The sequence below is a fragment of the Ctenocephalides felis genome, unplaced genomic scaffold (assembly GCF_003426905.1).
Source record: "Ctenocephalides felis isolate EL2017-DRISC unplaced genomic scaffold, ASM342690v1 CF-g0.4_SCAFFOLD_01886, whole genome shotgun sequence".
Lineage (NCBI taxonomy): Eukaryota > Metazoa > Arthropoda > Insecta > Siphonaptera > Pulicidae > Ctenocephalides > Ctenocephalides felis.
The window spans coordinates 107,582,164-107,604,185 of NW_020538040.1; the positions used below are offsets into that span (position 1 = coordinate 107,582,164).

The window sequence follows — 22,022 nt, forward strand, 5'->3', positions numbered from 1 at the left end:
TAGAACCAATCCTTAAATAAATCTTGACTCATCCAGGCCTTCTTATTTGATCGCCAGAATACAGGCAATCGTGTCTTATTCATGTTTTTTAGTGCACGCGGAGTTGAAGAAGAATTTATTATCATCGGTTTCATAATCATGTTCCCGGATAGATTGCTGCACAGATGAAGAGTAATTCGTTGTTTGGAAAGTTTAAACCCCTGAGCACGCCTTTGATCTTTGGAAATAAAAGTCCTTGATGGAAGTTTTTTCCAATACAAAGCCGTCTCATCAGCATTGAATATCTGCTCAGGTGAATAACCTCCCTCATTAATAATTCTAGCAAGTTTCAGCTTAAAATTTTCGGCAGCCTCTGAATCTGCTGATGCCTGTTCGCCTTGAAATTTTATATTATGCAAGGCATGCCGTTTTTTAAATTTGTCAAACCATCCTTTACTCGCGGCAAACGAATGGTTATGTAGTGAAGGTCCGTTATTCTTTAAGTGATTATAAATTTTAAGAGCTTTCTGTTTTATAAGATTTCCACTTATAGGAATTCTTTTAGCTATACAATCTTCTAACCAAATCATCAATCCTCGTTCCATTCTCACCATAATAGATGGTCGCGTGCGAGTGACACGTTTTGCAACTGAAGGACACCCATCTGCCACAGTTTTCCTTATATGATCTGCATTTTTATTTATGGTTCGAATGGTTGATTCATTTAAATTTGTTGATTTGGCAATAGCCGATAATTTTTCACCATCTTTTAACCGATTTATAATTTCAATTTTATTTTCAAGCGATATACACCTCCTCTTGAGGCCTTTCCTAGTTTCTTCAGACATGTCGGTTCAGATTTTTTTTATCAATACTTATTCAAACGTATTCTTAGACAATAAAACCCAATGCAGTACACAGCTATTATATAATCAAGCATGTCTAAAATTTAAAAGTCGATAAGAAAACTTACATTAATATCCTTTTGATATCAAGTTACTAGAATCACTCATAGGTTGCACAACGAACTTATGGGCTGTTGACCAAATACCGTGTAATAAAAAGTCCGTGTAGTCGGAGGGATGTCGGATTTTTAGCTCCGTGTAGTATGGGAACCGCGTACCCAGAGTGCCGTGTAAAGCGAGGGTCTACTGTATATATATATATATATATATATATATATACATATTGTGACAAGTGGTGGTTGATGGGCCCTTTCTGGGGGATTGCAACGACTACCAAATATTATTACATCTTAGCGTTGCACCCCCATTACAAAAGGTTACTCCAACTCCTCAACCCGACTTCTAAGAACACCCTGTAATTACCTGTGAAAACTAAACCAACTAACTACGCGAATGAACGAGCAGGTACTTTTTGCTTATTTAATTTAACTAATTAATATTACAGGTGTGAGGTCATGATAGTACCTACGTATAGTCATGATCTATGCCTAAATTCTAACGTACTGATAATATCTTTATTAATTACTTAACGGACAAACTTAACTGAAGGATTATTGGACTCACATAACGGAGTATTGGGTTATACTAACGGAATCAACGGAGGGAATAGATACTAAACAATACATCTGACCTTTGCTGGAACAGGTTCTCCTCTCCTGGCACAACACACACACACACCACTATACACAAAGCGGGTGCAGAGACTCGCTCCTGGAACCGGCCGATCTCTTCGGAGGATGTTACATTTCTTAATGCTAATTTTCAACCCTCGACTTGGACCTTATATTGCAGGAACTCTATTAGAAGTAGGTGGGGGAGTCCATTTGCACTGAAGGTGGTGCAACCCTTTGACGACAATACCAATTGTCGTTACACGCCCCCTGTCACACTAGAGCCTCCCTCGGCTCTTAAATCCAAAGTTGAAATTTTGCCTTCTCATGGGTTTTCCGGGTTGTTCCGGTGTTCTTCCTAGGGTCCTGTTTTGCCCTTTGGTCCTCGACTTTGGGTTGGGTAGTTAAATGAGCTTGCTCAAGTGTGAGCCTTGACTAATGGACGATGATTGTGGTTGTGGTTGTGTGCCGGCCATCCCTTGGGTGTTGTGGTTCCGGTCAGATATTCCTAGTATCCTGGTAACCTATTCCCCCTTTGTTTACAAACACAAAACACGTAGCAGCTAGTAAACATGAACTTATATATACAGGTCAAATAAAAAATACACAAACATCATTAATTTAAAAAAAAAAAAAACAAAAAAATCCTTCAGTAACACAAAAATTACAATACAAAAATAAATCCGTTTGCTTGAAACTATCTTAACCTATTTCGTTCTCAAGGAAATCGTGTCAGGAAAAACTGTGCGTAGTAAACTTAAAACAGAAAGGCTAGACTTCGAAAGAAAAAAAAAGTTATGTATTTTTAAAAGTTACGTTTTTCGTACAGTTTTTTCGTAACATGTTTCCTTGAAACGCAAACTTATCCTATGTGCGTGTGCTGTCACCTATTTCCTTGGTTGTAGTATTAGATTTAATGGAATAACTGTAGCCCGAATTATAAATTAGTTGGCCAGAATCGATGAGCCCGATGATATGGACAATCCTTCACTGCGTAACGCGCGGAAATACAAAAAAAAACTAATTTGACGATAAACAAGAAATAATATATTTACGTATCAATTTACAAAACTCAAATATTTAAATAACCAGTTTACTTTTACGGACGCGACATTTACAGTAATTCAGCCTCTACTGGTGTGATTGCCCCCCAAATACAAGACCATAGATGGGGGCTAAGATCTAGTTTTCCTTCTTGCTCCCCCCGCAGAGCCCAACACCATAATAATATCACTCTAGACTGACCGTCTATGCCCACCCGAAAACAAATGGCACTTACACTTAAACACCTATGTAAGCGGGACACACCTGGGGTTCCCCAGCCCGCCACAAGAGTAGTGTTAGAAGTATCGAGGCAAAGTATCGTTACCGAGTACTGAAAAAAGAATCGAGGCAAAGTATCGATTCCAAAAAAGTATCGTGGCAAAAGTATCGATACTACTCAGTATCGAATATTGAGTACTTTTCACCAAAATCAAACATAAGTGCAAGAGAGATCTAAAACTCTCTACAGATCGAATTACAATATTATTATAAATTCTATTGCCTGTATTTGATGCTGCTAAATCAGCATCATTTTCAAAATTTTGAAAAGTTTAAAACAATGATTTTTCGATACTAATTTCAAATTCGATTTATATCAAAAAGAAAAATGCTCATTAATTAAAAAATAGTATTGTTTTGTGACAAAAGTATTTATTTATGAATTTAGTATCGGCTAATTTATATCATAAAGAAAAATACTCATTAATTAAAAAAAAAGGTATTGTTTTGTGACAAAAGTATTCATTTATGAATTTAGTATCGGCTAATTTATATCACGAAGAAAAATACTCATTAATTAAAAAAAAGTATTGTTTTGTGACAAAAGTATTCATTTATAAATTTATATCACAAAGAAAAATACTCATTAATTAAAAATTGTATTGTTTTGTGACAAAAGATTCACTTATGAATTTAGTATCAGCTAATTTATATCATAAAGAAAAATACTCATTAATTAAAAAAAAGTATTGTTTTGTGACAAAAGTATTCATTTATGAATTTAGTATCGGCTAATTTATATCATAAAGAAAAATTCACATTAATTAAAAAATAGTATTGTTTTGTGACAAAAGTGTTCATTTATGAATTTAGTATCGGCTAATTTATATCACAAAGAAAAATACTCATTAATTTAAAAAAAAGTTTTGTTTTGTGACAAAAGTATTCATTTATGAATTTAGTATCGGCTAATTTGTATCACAAAGAAAAATACTCATTAACTAAAAAAAAGTATTGTTTTGTGACAAAAGTATTCATTTATGAATTTAGTATCGGCTAATTTATATCATAAAGAAAAATTCTCATTTATTGAAAAATAGTATTGTTTTGTGATAAAAGTATTCATTTATGAATTTAGTATCGGCTAATTTATATCACAAAGAAAAATACTCATTAATTTAAAAAAAAGTATTGTTTTGTGACAAAAGTATTTATTTATGAATTTAGTATCGGCTAATTTACATCACAAACAAAAATACTCATTAATTAAAAATTGTATTGTTTTGTGACAAAAGATTCATTTATGAATTTAGTATCAGCTAATTTATATCACAAAGAAAAATACTCATTAATTAAAAAAAAGTATTGTTTTGTGACAAAAGTATTCATTTATGAATTTAGTATCGGCTAATTTATATCACAAAGAAAAATACTCATTAATTAAAAAAAAGTATTGTTTTGTGACAAAAGTATTCATTTATGAATTTAGTATCGGCTAATTTATATCAAAAAGAAAAATTCACATTAATTAAAAAATAGTATTGTTTTGTGACAAAAGTATTCATTTATGAATTTAGTATCGGCTAATTTATATCACAAAGAAAAATACTCATTAATTAAAAATTGTATTGTATTGTGACAAAAGATTCACTTATGAATTTAGTATCGGCTAATTTATATCACAAAGAAAAATACTCATTAATTAAAAAAAGTATTGTTTTGTGACAAAAGTATTCATTTATGAATTTAGTATCGGCTAATTTATATCATAAAGAAAAATTCTCATTAATTAAAAAATAGTATTGTTTTGTGACAAAAGTATTCATTTATGAATTTAGTATCGGCTAATTTATATCATAAAGAAAAATACTCATTAATTTAAAAAAAGTATTGTTTTGTGACAAAAGTATTCATTTATGAATTTAGTATCGGATAATTTATATCACAAAGAAAAATACTCATTAATTAAAAATTGTATTGTTTTGTGACAAAAGATTCATTTATGAATTTAGTATCAGCTAATTTATATTACAAAGAAAAATACTCATTAATAAAAAAAAAGTATTGTTTTGTGACAAAAGTATTCATTTATGAATTTAGTATCGGCTAATTTATATCACAAAGAAAAAAACTCATTAATTAAAAAAAAGTATTGTTTTGTGACAAAAGTATTTATTTATGAATTCAGTATCGGCTAATTTATATCATAAAGAAAAATACTCATTAATTAAAAAATATTATTGTTTTAGGAATACTTATACGATTATAAAATAGTATTTATTTTAGAAAAAACATGTTTCGGCTTTAAATATTAGAATGGGAATGATAATTTTAATGGAAATACTTAGCGATTATAAAATAGTATTTATTTTAGAAAAAACCAGTATCGGCTTTAAATATTAGAATCGGAATTATAATAATTTTATTGGAAATACTTAGTGATTATAAAGTAGTATTTATTTTCGAAAAAAGTATCGGCTTTAAAAATTAGAATCGGAAATCGAATGTCTTAATAAATTATTTAACCAAAGTTGGTTGCGTGACAATTTCGCAGATAACAAGGTTTTTGCATACAATATACAAAATTTATTATCGTTGATAAACATATGTTCTTGGAGGTAACAGAAATTATATTATCGACGTACGTAATCTTAAACTCTAATTCTTTTATTTATTGTTAATCATTGGCTTGGAACTGGGGGCATTCATAAACATTTTCTTTAACAAAAACCATATCTCACTCGATTATCGCTTCTTTCGTTCGTTATCTATGAAGAGAAGTTTCGGCGCGACAAAAAAGAACGAGTGGTGTTTATAAAATGCGGTCGAACTTTTGCTGGGGTCAAAAAATATAGTCGATACTTTTTGAGTAGAATCGGCGCAAAGTATCGATACCGCCAAAAGAATCGTGCTGAAGAATCGATTCCAAAAGTACTCAGTATCGAAGTCAAAGTATCGATACTTACTCAGTATCGATACTATCGTTCTAACACTACACAAGAGTACCCCAAGTTGCCCTCTTGACGGGAGATGACGTGCTGCGACCTATGTCGCCATCCCGGTCTCGCTGTACCTTCACAAAATATTCCAACATAATTCATCATAATTCACATAATAATTCGACGGCTGCGGGGTTGATTAAGGGCGATTTCCCCGATTGAAACCGTACGCGTCCATCGATTCGGACATCTCAATGGTCCTCGCTCGTGGAGTACTGGGCCCAGCTTTCTACTCTAATATACACATAAAACAAAAACGTAGATCCGATATGGCCTTTGCATATAAGTTTCCATACTTATATTTATACTATCTTGTTGCAACTAACCTATTCTCAACAACCGAAATCCCGACATAACTTCTTATATATCTTAATATATTCTAAAACTTAATTCTACGACTTAACTAAGGGGGGGGGGTGAATCTTAAAACTAAACCTATTACAATAATTGTTGATACTATGTTTAATTATTTATGTATTACATCTATATATGTCACCTATATATATTTAAAAAGCGAAGAGAAAAGTGAAAGAAATATTTTTAGTGGATTGGTTCGCGACCAAAATATTCTTTTATTCTGCTAACGTGCACCGTGTCGTATTTGTAACTATTTCTAAATTTACGCCTAATTTTATAACTCATGTTTATAATTTATCAACTATCTTAACTAACGTCTGTATTCACTAACACCCACTGGCCTACACCAAATTCGTCATTTTTGTTGGGCTCTCCCGAAATTTTGTAGTATGTACTCGTTAGCGAATCGAGTCCAACTCGTTTACCGCTAGTGCCCTGTCGCTTGCCTCGGCCACCACGACTAGCACTACGTCGCTCGGCAGCTGGGCTGTTTACGGGATATTCATATGAAAAATAAAGAGAAAAATAAATTATTAAAAGGGGTGGTGGATGCTACGACACGATCTTTCGTTATATATTCGTGTCCGGCTGGCGCCAGGAACTGTGCAAAAAAAAAAACACTTAACGGTTCTTTCGCGTTGCGCACGGCACCCCGTCGATAGGGTCAAAAATTGTCGAGTGCTGAGAGACATAAAAGAGACGTTGGGATTTTCAAAAAAACATAATATATTTAAAATCTGTATACAAACATGTCAATGAAAAAAATACTAGGGATTACTATAACATAATATTTGCCTATTAATATCTGTTTTCGAAGACAGCAAAAAAAAAACGATTTGTGTGTGGCATTGGGTCAAGAGTACGAAATTTGAATATTACGAAGAAAACGCAATATATTTTGCTGGGCAATGTGTTTGAAATCTTTCGAACTAGACTAACAAAATAAAATATTCGAAACAACTAAAAAACTGTTTGACGATTTATATATGACTTTACGATACGAGTATTTGACATCAGTATTGGGTCAAGTGTACGAAATTTGAGTTTTACGAAGAAAACGCAATGTATTTTGCTGGGCAATGTGTTTAAAATCTTTCGAACTTTCGAACTAGACTATCAAAACAAAATACTTGAAACAACTCAAAAACTGATGACAATTTATATATGACTTTACAGTACGAATATTTGACAACTGTACGAATAATAATGTTTTTTTTTTTGATCGAGTTTTTTCTATATCCAGAGGAAACAAAATGGAACAAACACATCAAGTAAATTAAATCCAATTTTAAAATAAAATTAATTACATTTTTTGTAATATCCAGATATAATATCCAGAGAAAAAAAATAGAACGAACACACACAACAATTAAATTAAATCTGATTTTAAAATAAAAATAATACTTTTCGTATTTTTTGTAATATTATAAACTTAAGTAAGTTAAATAAATATAAGTTCAATAGTTTTAAATAAGTTAAGTAACTTTAAATTCGCTAATTTTATATACATATATTTTTTTTAGAACTAATGTTAACAAATATTAGATAATAATTATAACAGGCGTTAAATTTCATATCCAAACCTTATTAAAAAAATCACTTATATTTTTGACAAATACTACTTAACTTAGAAATACCGATTTACCGATAAACCGATAAACGTAGTCTAATAACAAAAAACTATCTTGAACATTAGCATAACAGCAAGGACGTAACTAGTGGGATCGACTCGCTTAGCTTTTAATAAAAATTAATTAATATTAATTAAAATTAATTTATAATTAACAATATTAAAAATTTGTGAGGGGGGTTTTAAGGGGGATCGAATGCGCTTCCATCATTGTGACGAGAGTGGGGAAGGGTTGATGGCTCCTTGCTGGGGGATTGCAACGACTACCAAATATTATTACATCTTAGCATTGCACCCCCATTACGAAAGGGTTACTCCAACTCCTTAACCCGACTTCTAAGAACACCCTGTAATTACCTGTGAAAACTAAACCAACTAACTACGCGAATGAACGAGAAGGTACTTTTAGTTTATTTAATTTAACTAATTAAGATTACAGGTGTGAGGTCATGATAGTACCTACGTATAGTCATGACCTATGCCTAAATTCTAACGTACTGATAATATCTTTATTAATTACTTAACGCGCTAACTTAACTGACGGAGTATTGGACTCACATAATGGAGTATCGGATTATATTATATTATACTAACGGAATCAACGGAGGGAATAGCTACTAAACAATACATCTGACCTTTGCTGGAACAGGTTTACTTCTCCTGGCACACCACTATACACTCGTTCCTGGATCCGACCGACCTCCTCGGAGGTTGTTACATTTCTTAATGCTAATTTTCAACCCTCGACTTGGACCTTATATTGCAGAAACCCTAGTAGAAGTAGGTGGGGGAGTCGATTTGCACTGATGGTTGTGCAACCCTTTGATGACAATACTAATTGTCGTTACAATATATATATATATATATATATATATATATACATATAAAATAATTATATAATGAAACATTGTAATTTTCAACAAACCCAAGAAACCTTTTTGTTTTAATGATAGCTGTAACGTTGTGTTGTGATAATAAAACCCTTATTGTGACCTATCTTTGTCAGCACTACGATACTAAAAAGAACTAGTGGGGCGCATGGCATCGTGCCTTAAGGCAAATTGCTGGAACTTCGCGTACCATAATTAAACATTTGAGGAATGAAATTAATCAATAATTGTTTTCAATAATTTCAAATAGATTATTTGAAGTGCTTTTTAAATTGAGCGACGAGCATATTTTATGAACAACTTATGTGTACGTTTACAAGAGCCCATTTTTTTTAAATATGATTTTTTTGATAATTCAGAAATTTTTTGATAATTTAGAAATTTTTTCAAAATTTTGTAATTGTTTTAGAAATATGATTTTTTTGGAATTTAAAGTAAACGTTTTTTCTAAATATTTACAAAAAAGTTTACACAAAATGGGTACACATTATTAAAATCTGTATAAAATATCTTACAATTTGATCTACATATGTCCAATAAACATTTTTGACTGCCAAATGACACTTTTTAACTTCCCGTAGGGCAAGTTATAGTAATCGCAAAAAAATCGAAAATGAAATTTTTTATATATCTTCACGTTTCAGAGGTTTCTGAACATTTTGGCATACCTTAGAAAAAATGGATGTATGTGTGTGTGTGTGTGTATGTATGTATGTATGTATGTATGTACTTGTGTGTATGTATGTGCGGATACAAATTTTCGTCGACGATTTCGGGAACACGGATCAACCGATTTAAATAATTCCAAAAGCATTCGATTTGTATTGATAAGGAGACGTGCTGATTAGTTTTTGGCGAAGGCAGGTCCAGCCGTTCCAAAGATACGGGGCAAAAAGTGCCGAAAACGGTAACTCAGTTTTTAAGAGAACGGAGCATCCGATTTTAATAATTCAAAAAACATTTGACTTGTATTGACAAGATGAAGAATTGATCAAATTTTCATGGGGGCAGGTCTAGCGGTTTCGGAGATCTAACGAAAAAAGTAAAAAAATGAGCCATTTGGCGGTCAAAAATGATGATTAGACATATGCACATCAAATTATAAAATATTTTATAGACATTTTAACAATAAGTATAAATTTTGTTTGCATTCCTATGGGTTCCGTACCAATGTTTATTCGTTAGACGGCGACGCGGCGCTTACGCGCTTTGACATTTTGTCTCTATGCAGTTAAAGCAGTACGATTGCTTTGAAAAAAGATCTTCCAAAATATGCCAAAATAAAGAAAACATTATTTTTTCCAAAAAAAATTAAAAAAAAAAAAATTTAAATTTTTTTTTTTGAAAAATTTTTTTTTTCAAAAAAAAGTTATTTTTTTTAAATGTCAATCGTTTTTAAAAAAATTATAATTTTTGGTACGGGAAGTTCCAGCAATTTGCCTTAAGGCACGATGCCTTAATTGCCTTAAGACAGAATTCCACTTACAGCTAGTTTAACTTATTTTTATTGAGAGTGCATACCTGACTTCCCATTTTACCAGTTGTTCATTTCGTCAATACAAGTAAAATGTTTTTTGAATTATTAAAATCGGACGCTCCGTTTTCTTAAAAACTGAGTTACCATTTTTGGCACGTATCTTCAGAACGGCTAGACCTGCCTTTGCCAAAAACTAATAAGCACGTCTCCTTATCAATACAAATCGAAGGGTTTTTGAATTATTCAAATCAGTTGATCGGTGTTCCCGAAACGGTCGACGAAAATTTGTATCCGCACACACACACGCACACACACACGCACACACACACGCACACACACATATATCCATTTTTTCTAAGGTATGCCAAAATATTTACAAACCTTTGAAACGAAAACATATATAAAAATTTTCATTTTCGATTTTTTTGCGATTACTATAACTTGCCCTACGGGAAGTTAATAAGACAAATTGTGATATGGATTTTTTAACACATATATTTAAATATATTTTTTTAACATTGAAAATAATGTGCGAATACAAATTTTCGTCAATTTTTTTGGGTTCCGTACCAAGATTTTTAATTTTGAAGTTTATTTATATGGTTCAAACAAATATCCTCGACATTTTCGACAGTATGGAATAACCGCAAGGGGTGTAAAAGGGGTTATGCAGTTTTTAAGAGAACAGATAATCCAATTAGATTAATTCAAAAAACATTTTGTTTGAGTAGACAATATGCATAAAATGCATTTACAGAAAATTTAATAATTTTGAAAATTTTCAAACAAAAAAATCAAAATTTTCAAAAAAAATCGAAGTTTAAAAAATTCTAAATTTCGAAATTTTTCATCATTTTAAAAAAAAAAACTAAATTTCGAAAAATTTAAAAAAAAAATTCTTACAAAAATTTGGGACTATTTCGATAATTTAAAAAAAAAAACGAATATTTTCAAAAATTTCCAAATTCTCAAAATATTCAGAAAAAACGTTTTTTTTAAATCCCAAAAAATTTCAAACTTATAAGAAAAAAATCAAAACTTTGAAACAATTTCTAAATTATCAAAAAAATTGAATTAAAAAAAATGGACTCTTGTACACATAAGATGTTCATAAAATACGCTCGTCGCCCAATTTAAAAAGCACTTATAAGTTTACAGTATGTAATAAATAATCTATTTGAAATTATTCAAAACAACTATTGATTATTTTCATTCTTCGAATGTTTAATTATGGTACGGGAAGTTCCAGCAATTTGCCATAAGGCACGATGCCATGCGCCCCACATAGTAGAACTAATAATGTCTAAAAATTGCAAATTTTGTCTAGTTTATACATATAACTATATGAGAAATATTTTCGCATTCAAAAGTTCTCAATATAGTGTAGATATTATGCAGTATAGTATAAGATGTTTAAATAAGATTTAACTTATGTACATGCAGGGCCGGATTTAGAAATTTGGCGCCCCGGGGCACTGACAAAAATGCCGCCCCATCCCTGAAATTTTACGAACTTTCGAACTTTTTTGTAAAGCAATCGCGCTATAGAAGCGTGTAAGCGCCGCGTCGCAGTCTAACTGATAAACAATGTTACAGAACTTATATAAATGTAAAGAAAATTTATACTTGTTATTATAATATCTTTAAAATATTTTAATTAATTAATATGTTAAAATAATTTATTGTGCCTATGTCTTATGATCACTTTTGTTCGCCAAATGTTTCTTTTTCAAATTTTTTTATTGGATCATCGAAACCGCTTATCCGGCCCCCCACAAATTTAAGCAGTTATTCTGTAAATTTTTTTGAATGTTATTGGACGCTTTTTTCTCAAAAACTAAATCATTTTTGGCATTTTGGCCCGTATCTTCAAAACAGTTGGACCTGCCTTGACCAATAACTAATCAGCACGTCTCCTTATCAATAGGAATTGAATCATAAATCGGTTGATCCGTGTTCTCGAAATCGACTTGAATAATTAAAAAATATTAGATTTGTATTGATGGGGAGACGTGCTGATTAGCTTTTGGTACATGCAATTACGAAAAATGGTAATTGACTTTCGATATTTCTTCTCTGAAACAGCTACGCAGCGCGATTGCTTTGCAAAAAGTTCATAATTTTCGAAAAATTTCAAAATACAAAAAATGTGTTTTATAAGTCTTTTTTTATTTTTCAATAAAATTTGAAGCTCTTTATAAAATGTAATTTTCAGTGCGGGATGTTTCAGTAATTTGTCTTAAGGCGTAGTACCTTGAGTCACTAGTTAACTTCCCGTAGGGTAAGTTATTGTAATGGGCCGAAAATCGGAAATGAAATTTTTTACATTTCTCGACGTTTTCAAGGTTTCTGAACGTTTTGGCATACCTCAGAAAAAATGGATGTGTGTGTGTGTGTGTGTGTGTGTGTATGTATGTGTGGATACAAATTTCCAGTCACGGTTTAGGGCGCACGGATCAACCGATTCCTATTAATAGGGAAAAGAGCTGATTAGTTTTTGGCAAAGGCAGGTCCAGCCATTTCGGAGATACGGAGCAAAGAGTGCAGAAAATAGAAATCGTATTTTTGAGAGAACGGAGTATCCGATTTGAATGATCTAAAAAACATTTAATTAGTAATGATTGGGAGAAGTGTTTATTAGTTTTTGGCAAAGGCAGGCCCAGCCATTTTGAAGATACGGAGCTAAATATGTAAAAAATGGCAGTTTTTGAGAGAACTAAGCGTCTGATTTAAATGATTCAAAGAACTTTCTGCTTGTCTTAACAAAATAATCGATTTTGGAAAAAAATGTGTCCTTTTTTTTTTTTAGTTTTTTTTTAGTTTTTTGTATATCGAAAATATTTATTTTTAATTCTGACTATAGTTCTAATATACTTTACAAATAATTTCAACTCTGCAATTCAGTTTATATAATATTTATAAATATTAGACAATGTTACAATATTTATAATAATCTATTTGAAAACATTCAGTAATCCTCGAACATTTCGTTACGGTACGGGAAGTTCCAGCAATTTGCCTTAAGGCACGATGCCACCCACCCCACTAGTTTAAATTTTTTATTCGACGCTATAAGCTTGGAAGTGCATAAATACGTATATTTTAAGAGGGCTCGAGAACTGAAAAACATATTTTTCCTAAACTTTCAGCTTGTTTATGCATCTTTATATTAGCCAAATTGCCAAATTTAATAACTTATTAACCAATTTGATAATTTACGTTCGGAGAGGGAGGCAAGGCAAAATAATAAGTTTTAGTTGACATTTATTTCAACCCAAATTTTGCATTGCAATCGTATTATGTTTTGTTAATTAGAATTCTTGAAATAAAAAATGTTGTTAAAAAAAAGTTGATTATATTGTATAGAATTTTTTCTCACTATCCAAATTTTGCCGCCCCCCAAAATTTGCCGCCCTGGGCAGTAGCCCCGATTGCCCCTACTCTGAATCCAGCACTGTGTATATGGCATATGTACTCGTTTACAAAGCCAATAAATAAAAAAAACGAACTGCATGCAATTGCAGGGTACTATTAGCGTTACTTGCATAGATAAACAAGTACGCGCGGTTGTACTAGTTCCGGTTTTTTCAATTTTCCAATGTGTTCCACATAATTGATTTGAACAATATTTGCAGTACTAGAAGAAAAAAGAATATACTTTCGAATAACGCTAATTAGAAAGTGATCCAACTAAACGCACTACCCGAAAACATCAATTAAAAACTTATTTTATCTTTTTCAGCTAATAATAAATGACTATTTGGCGTCGATTATTCTATATAATGTTGTCTAAGCCAGTATGAGCGGAACCACGAAAACTTTTTTTCGATATCTTTTATGTTCAGGCCAAAAAGTGAGTTTGAAAAAAAGGGGCCACTTTGGCATGTTTTCGATGATATCTTGGCCATTAAATGAGGTACAAAGTTAAACATTGGTATATCGTTTTTTTTTTCAAAAAAAACATTTAAAATGGCGTATAAATTATTTAAATACCAGATGCGGCCGATTCTCTATTGTTGCTTTATTTATTAGGCACTTACCCATTGCACTCGTAGCCCGACTTCCGCCGATTGCGGTCATAGCTCCAAGCAGGCCGGCGCCAGCGGTCATGAGTTGCGCTCGAGCCGCGTCCCACCGCGAGAAACCTGACCGCAACAAAATTGCAAAATCGCCCACTTCGTGTGGAATCTCATGCACTGCACGAGGGATACAAATTAGAATTATGTAACATGTAGTGGCAATATTTCCTAAATTGACTATATGTATAGAGATTTTACCTAGAATTGCGAATGTTGTTAAAATTCCTAGTTTGAATGAAACAATGAAAGAACCACCAACAGCAAGACCGTGTGTGAAATTATCAATTGAGTTTGCCATGAGATTTAAGTATCCAGAAACCTGACAAAGTCCATAATACGAATTAATAAAAATCAAAACTATTGAAATACAAAATAGTGATCAATTTATTAACATCAATGAAAAATAAGATAGTGAATTTTTTTCTCTGCAACTCACATGCTTAGACTTGTTGCTCACAGCCTCTTTCTCTAGCTCCTCGACCATACAACAGCCGTTTTTGATAGCTCCATTTATAACTTCAATGTCACACATTTTTCCATTTTGTCCGCCTGAGCATTTGCTGGTCGAGAATCGTCCATTTTCGTTTCTAGCCCTCAAGACATTGTTGTTCTTTATCAAACAATTAATTTTAGACATTTTCTTGCGCTTTCGTTCGGTCTTTTCCTCGGAAACGTCATCATCTTCCATGTAACCAGCAAATAACTTCTCGACCATCGTGAATAACAAGAGGCCAGCTAATACCCAGCACCCGCATGTCATTGATGGACTACCTCCTCCTGAATCTACGAATTCGTACATGACTACGAGTCGCTCTATGCAAAAAAGTTACATAGAAAATATATTAAGTATATGAACTAGTTGGTATTGGTATTTAGCCTTGTGGCAAGTTACATGAACTTCCCGATATGTGTAAATAATCGACGTAATCAATTAAAAATAAATTAATTTATAAGTAAGTATTCCGAGAGGATTTATTACACATAATTGAAAACGAACGAACACGTTAACGCGCAGTATTTTCTAAAAACTAATTTTCAGAAATCAATATTTTTTTATAATTGAACCAATTTTCGTATGACGTTAATGGTTTAGTATGTTCATTAAGACCAAGTAATATATCGTTATACCAAGTAAATCATCTAATTTTAATTTTAACAAACGTCAACAAATCTACTCATTTTCTCAAACTTTGATAAATTTTTAAAATTAAATTACTTGTCGTAATGCCGCAATATTTCAGTAAGTTCTATAAGACCATGATATACATCGCCAAAGAAAGTTTCATAAAAATCGGTTTAAATTCTTTTTCAACAGTTAATTATAAGAAAACGACACGGTAGATTTTCACCTGAAACTAATCAGTATGATTCCCAAGTGATATCTTTCGAACAGTTTTTAATTTTTTAAAATCGATTCGGTAGAATGAGCTTAAATGTAGACGAAAAGTTTAACACTCTTTTTCAAATTACAAAGAAACGGCTCGGCAGATCGTATCACAAAACTGACAAACTATAGTGCTCATTGAGATACATCGAATGGCTTTTAAATTTCTAAAATCGGTTCAGGCGTGTTTGAGCAAACGTCGATCAAAAGTCTAATTTTGACATGTGCCAAAAGAACGATACTAATTTTTGCAAACTTTGACAAATTTTTAAAGCTAAACGAGTTGTCGTAGGGCTGTAATATTTTAATATGATCTAGAAGACTATGGTATCTACCGTCAAAAAAATAATACTAAAAATCGTCGATTTTTTTTTTTAAACTTTATTACAAGAAAACGGCCCAGCCGATCTTTACCAGAAACTAATCAGCACGATTACGACGGCCGAGACGTTTCTTTATAAATAGCAGAAAAGTGAAAAAATTTTCGTCCACGTTTTAGCCCGCAATTCTGAATCGATTATGAAAATTCAAAAACCGTTCGAAAGATATTGATTGGGAATCGTGCTGATTAGTTTTTGGTAGTGATCGGCCGGGACGTTTTCTTGTAATAAACTGTTAAAATTTTTTTTTTCGACGATTTTTATTATTATTTTTTTGAAGGTAGATACCACAGTCTTCTAGATCATACTAAATATTACGGCCCTACGACAATTGGTTTAACTTTAAAAATTCGTCAAAGTTTGCAAAAATTGGTATCGTTTTTTGGCATTTGTCAAAATTAGACCTTTCATGGACGTTTGCTCAAAAATGCCTAAACCGATTTCAGAAATTTAAAAGCCATTCCATAGATCTCAATGAGGACCACCGTTTGTCAGTTTTGTGCGTCGATCTTCCGAGCCGTTTCTTTGTAATTTGGAAAAAAGTGTTAAACTTTTCGTCTACATTTAAGCTCATACTACCGAATCGATTTTAAAAAATCAAAAACTATTCGAAAGATATTAGTTGGGAATGATACTGATTAGTTTTAGGTGAAAATCTACCGAGCCGTTTTCTTGTAATTAACTGTTGAAAAAAAAAATTTATGCCGATTTTTATGGAACTTTTTTTGTCGATATATATCATGGTCTTATAAAACTTACTGAAACATTAAGGCCTTACGACAAGTAGTTTAATTTTAAAAATTCATCAAAGTTTGAGAAAATGAGTAGTTTTTTAACGTTAACTAAAATTAAAATTAGATGATTTACTTGGTATAACATTAGAGTACTTGGTCTTTATAAATATACTAAACCATTAAAGTCCTACGGAAACCGGTTCAAATATAAAAATTTGTGATTTTTGAAAATTTGCTTTTAGAAAATAGTCCGAGTTAACGCGTTCGTTCGTTTTCAATTATGTGTAATAAATCCACTCGGAATACGTTTAATTACTCATAAATTAATTTATTTTTTATTGATTAAGTCGATTATTTACACATATCGGGAAGTTCATGTAACTTGCCTCAAGGCAAAATGCCAATTCCAACTAGTTTACTTTGATACTGTTATGAATACTAAAAACATCCTTATGCGTACCACCATATATTACCGTTATTAATAAACAAGACTAGAATGAGGTCAAATAACACAAACTATTTAATAAAAAAATATGAATACCTCCTTTGTTACTGTAGTTCTCCCATGCTTCTGGCAACAAATGCAAAAACACATCTCCGAGCAGACCTCCTACTGCAAAACTGAGCAATACGCGCAAAAGTTTGCCCCCTCCTGTAAATGTATAAATAAATGTTGTATCAAAAATATTACGGCTAAACCAAAACTAAAATAGTAATATATTTATGAAATTTAGTATCTAAAACTATTCTTAGTGAAACAGTCATTTCAAATTACCAAGTAAGAAGAAACTAAAAAAACAAACAAAATTGATTCGAAATAAATTTGTCATTGATAAAATAACTTTCCATTCCAAAAACAACTCGATATTAATGGTAATTAAAATCATACAAATGATCTAGTGGTGTATCGCATCGTGCCAAGGCAAATTTCTGGAACTTCGCGTATAAAAAAATATTTTTTTTGAAAAAGATTAAAATTTTCTGGAAACTTTGAAAAAATTAGAATTTTGAGAAATTTAAAATTTAAAAAAAAAAGACTTTTTGGAAAAAAAAACTTAAAAAAATGTTTTCTTTATTTTGAGATATTTTGGAAATGTTGAACTTTTTTTTACAGCAATCGCGCTGCTTTAGCTGCATTGAGAGCAAATATCGAAGCGCGTAAGCGCCGCGTCGCCGTCTAAGGGGCAAACAATGTTACGGAACCCATAGAAATGTAAGCAAAACTTATAGGCATTATTAAAATCTCCATAAAATATCTGATAATTTGATGTGTATATGTCCCATGAACATTTTTGACCGCCAAATGGCATTATTTAAAATTATTTTTTGAGGGTACATAACCGCTAGACCTGCGTCCCCAAAAGTTTGATCAGTACTTCAACTTGTCAATACAAGTAAAATGTTTTTTGAATTATTAAATTCGGACGCTCCATTCTCTTAAAAACTGAGTTACCGTTTTTGGCACTTTTTGTCCCGTATCTACAGAACGGCTAGACCTGCCCCCGCTAAAAACTAATCAGAACGTACACACACATACATCCATTGTTTCTAAGGTATGTCAAAATGTTCAGAAACCTTTCAAACGTAAAAATATATAAAAAATTTCATTTTCAATTTTTTGCGATTACTTTAACTTACCCTACAGGAAGTTAAAAATACATGAAATTAATACTTCAGGTTAATGGTAAGCAATAAATACAATAACAGAATTTCCCTTTGTAGCAACTAAAAACTATTCCTTGACCATACTCAAAAACTTAATAGTTACAACCAAGACAGTACTAGAATATGATATATTCATATCATGCTGACACGCTGACAAGTATCACGGCCTATTATCTCACAATCAGAACAAAATCCGCAACTAATCACAAAGAGTGAGCCGATGAAAATGTATTGTAAATATATGTATTATGTTAGCTACTAAGAAACTTCAGTGTTATTTTTGTGTCAGTTGACAAATTGTGATTCTTGTTCGTTTGTGTTTGTACATTTGTTAATAAAGTTTTCATTGACAAAGTGAATAGAAGGGCTTCAAACTCACATACAGGACATAAATACTACGTAGTTGACCACTTGTAGGAAATTATGTAAGAAAACAAGTATAAGCTTCTACAAGAAAGACAAAATATTTAGAACTCTTTCAGCCGTTCAAAATTGGATTACCACTTCACACGGACCTGAATAGACTTGGAAGAAAATGAATTGCTTAAGAATGTCAATTCTGATTTGATTGTATATTTATTATAATATAAAATTATCTAGTATATTTTTGTTACTATTGTATTATTACAACACATAATACGATTGTAATACCAAATTTTGTTTCAAATACCTGATTAATAAAATTCATTAAATGTAATTTCAAATTTTCCGCCATTAATTTGAATGGCTAAAGCAACGCCCTCACGTTTGAGTGTAGGACCCTTTAATTATTCCTTCTGAACGTAAAAATCGGGAGAGAGAAACTTCTATATGAAGATATCATATTCTAATGGTGCCGTAGCGAGGCCAAATAAAATTAAAACTAGCTGTAAGTGGAATTCTGTCTTAAGGCAATTAGGGCATCGTGCCTTAAGGCAAATTGCTGAAACTTCCCGCACCGCAATTCAAAATTAGAGTAATTAAAAATAATCAATAATAATAATCAATAAAAGTTGATCAATGATTTGAAACTTTTAATAGAATTTCGAACCATAATAATCATTCTATCTTAAATCATTTATTTTGAAATATTTTGGAAATTCTGAACTTTTTTTCAAAGCGGTCGTACTGCTTTAACTGCATAAAGATGAAATATCAAAGCGCGTAAGCGCCGCGTCGCCGTCTAACGCGTAAACATTGGTACGTAGCCCATAGGAATGTAAACAAAATTTATACTTATTGTTTAAATCTCTATAAAATATCTGATAATTTGACGTGCATATGTCTAATGTTCATTTTTGACCGCCAAATGGCTCGTTTTTTTACTTTTTCCTCCATATCTCCAAAGCCGTTGGACCTGCCTTTCCAAAAATTTGAACACTTCTTCATTTAGAAAAAATATTACAAATAAAACTATATATACAAATAAAATATTTTTAGAATCATTCAAATCGGACGCTCCGTTCTCTTAAAAACTGAGTTACCGTTTTCGGCATTTTTTGCCCCGTATCTTCGGAACGGCTAGACCTGCCTTCGCCAAAAACTAATCAGCACGTCTTCTTATCAATACGAATCGAATGTTTTTTGGATTATTCAAATCGGTTGATCCGTGTTCCCGAAATCGTCGACGAAAATTTGTTTCCGAACATACATACATACACGCACACACACACACACACACATACATCCATTTTTCCTAAGGTATGCCAAAATGTTCAGAAGGTTTTGAAACGTAAAGATCTATAAAAATTTTCATTTTCGCTTTTTTTTGCGATTACTATAACTTGCCCTACGGGAAGTTAACTAGTGGGGTGTATGGCATCGTGCCTTAAGGCCAATTGCTGGAACTTCCCGTACCGTAACGAAATGCTCGAGGAATACTGAATGTTTTCAAATAGATTATTATAAATATTGTAACATTGTCTAATATTTATAAGAATTATATAAACTGAATTACAAAGTTGAAATTATTTGTTCAAAGTATATTAGAACTATAGTCAGAATTAAAAATAAATTCTGAATTATTTTCGATATACAAAAAAAAAAATAAAAAAAAAATTGAAAAAAAAGTTGAAATTTTTTTTTCCAAAATCAATTATTTTGTTAAGACAAGCAGAAAGTTTTTTGAATCACTTAAATCGGACGCTTAGTTCTCTCAAAAACTGTCATTTTTTGCACATTTAGCTCCGTATCTTCGAAATGGCTGAGCCTGCCTTTGCCAAAAGCTATTAAACACTTCTCCAAATCATTACTAATTAGTTGGTCCGTCCGCCCCAAAACGTGGACGAAAAATTGTATCCACAACATCGCATACATTTTCCTCTGCCGTTAAATCTGAAAACGATGCATGCTCAGCATACGCTTCCATTATCGGTCGACGAGGAAAAGAAGTATATTCGAAAATGTTTGCGAATCAGTACGCATCCAGTAATTTGGCTCTAATAATCTAATAATAAATATATAAAACTATATATTAAAATTATATTTTAATAAAAAGTGTATTTTCCATTCTAATTAAAGTCTTTTTATAATCAAGACGGTTGATAGAGTCACATATTCTATCTGGTCCTTTAACTAATCAACAACCCAAAAACACTGGTCCATTCTACCCGAAAGTGATCCTCCACTCTAAAGAACACAAGAAACACACACACATATGTTACGGTAAATGTACACTATTGAAAAATGTGCACTTTTAACGGATTATGCGCACATTCCCCAAAACGCAAGGTCGATCTGAACTGATTATAGTAAGTATATACATTTCCCAGTCAATACCCTCAAGCCAAGTACCCTCCCAATTGTTTTGGTAATAAAAATAACAAAATTAAAAAGTTGCGGTAGAAAAAAAAAATAAATAAACATAATACTTAAAGTCTTTATAAATTATACTTATAAAATGTATATGACTAATGTGCGTGTATACAAAGTCAAAAAAAAAACAATAAAAAAACGTGTTTAATAACTTAGTTGTTTTAAATAAAAAAGTAGGTGATAAATAGAGAAAGATACTGTTTTTTACATAATCTTGAAGTTATTAAATGACTTGTTCTTGTAAAAATGTGCAAATCAACAATTTCAAACGCAGTTTGCACCAGAGCAGGGCTATATTATTTTTTCCATTTAATAACCTATATATATATATATATATATATATATATATATATATATCTATATATATTCACCATTTAGTTAAAAATTAATGTTTTTTACACTACAGTCTATAGATACCGAAATGTATATACTGTAGTGGTATTCACCCCTTTTGCAATAATTATAAATAATATTATAAATTCGATATAACAGTCAATATGAAAGACGCAATACATTGCTGATTCACAGCTCATAGATTGTATCAGAGATAAGCAACATTGTATGCATGCCTGTAACGGGTTCTTGGATGACAAATAAGCAAGTTGAGTCATTCGTAACGGTTTCTGCGATGGCAAATAAGCAAGTATGAATCATTGTAACGTAATGTTCTAGAAGGATGGTTACGTCATCATCAGAGATTATAAAAAGCCTGAGGACGACGGAACTAGTGTTCATTCTCGAGTAGACGCTAAACAGTTCACATCAGTCCTTATTTTAAAATATCAATTGTGTATTAAGTGTAACCGAATAATGAAC

General features: G+C 31.6%; 1 protein-coding gene across 6 annotated transcripts in view; it reads right to left on the reverse strand.

The window, feature by feature from the left end:
• LOC113376927 (zinc transporter ZIP13 homolog) overlaps positions 1-22,022 on the reverse strand; it is a 64,631-nt gene that overhangs the window by 21,081 nt on the left and 21,528 nt on the right. For 4 of the 6 annotated variants that reach the window (XM_026617034.1, XM_026617037.1, XM_026617036.1 and 1 more), the window contains 4 exons: positions 17,290-17,400; positions 14,687-15,063; positions 14,449-14,569; positions 14,212-14,367 (listed from right to left, as the gene is read on the reverse strand). In XM_026617034.1, coding sequence (XP_026472819.1) covers positions 14,212-14,367; positions 14,449-14,569; positions 14,687-15,063; positions 17,290-17,400 — 765 coding nt within the window. Of the gene's footprint in view, positions 1-6,402; positions 6,662-14,211; positions 14,368-14,448; positions 14,570-14,686; positions 15,064-17,289; positions 17,401-22,022 lie in introns of those variants that run through there. The other 2 variants (XM_026617040.1, XM_026617038.1) reach the window with 2 other exon arrangements.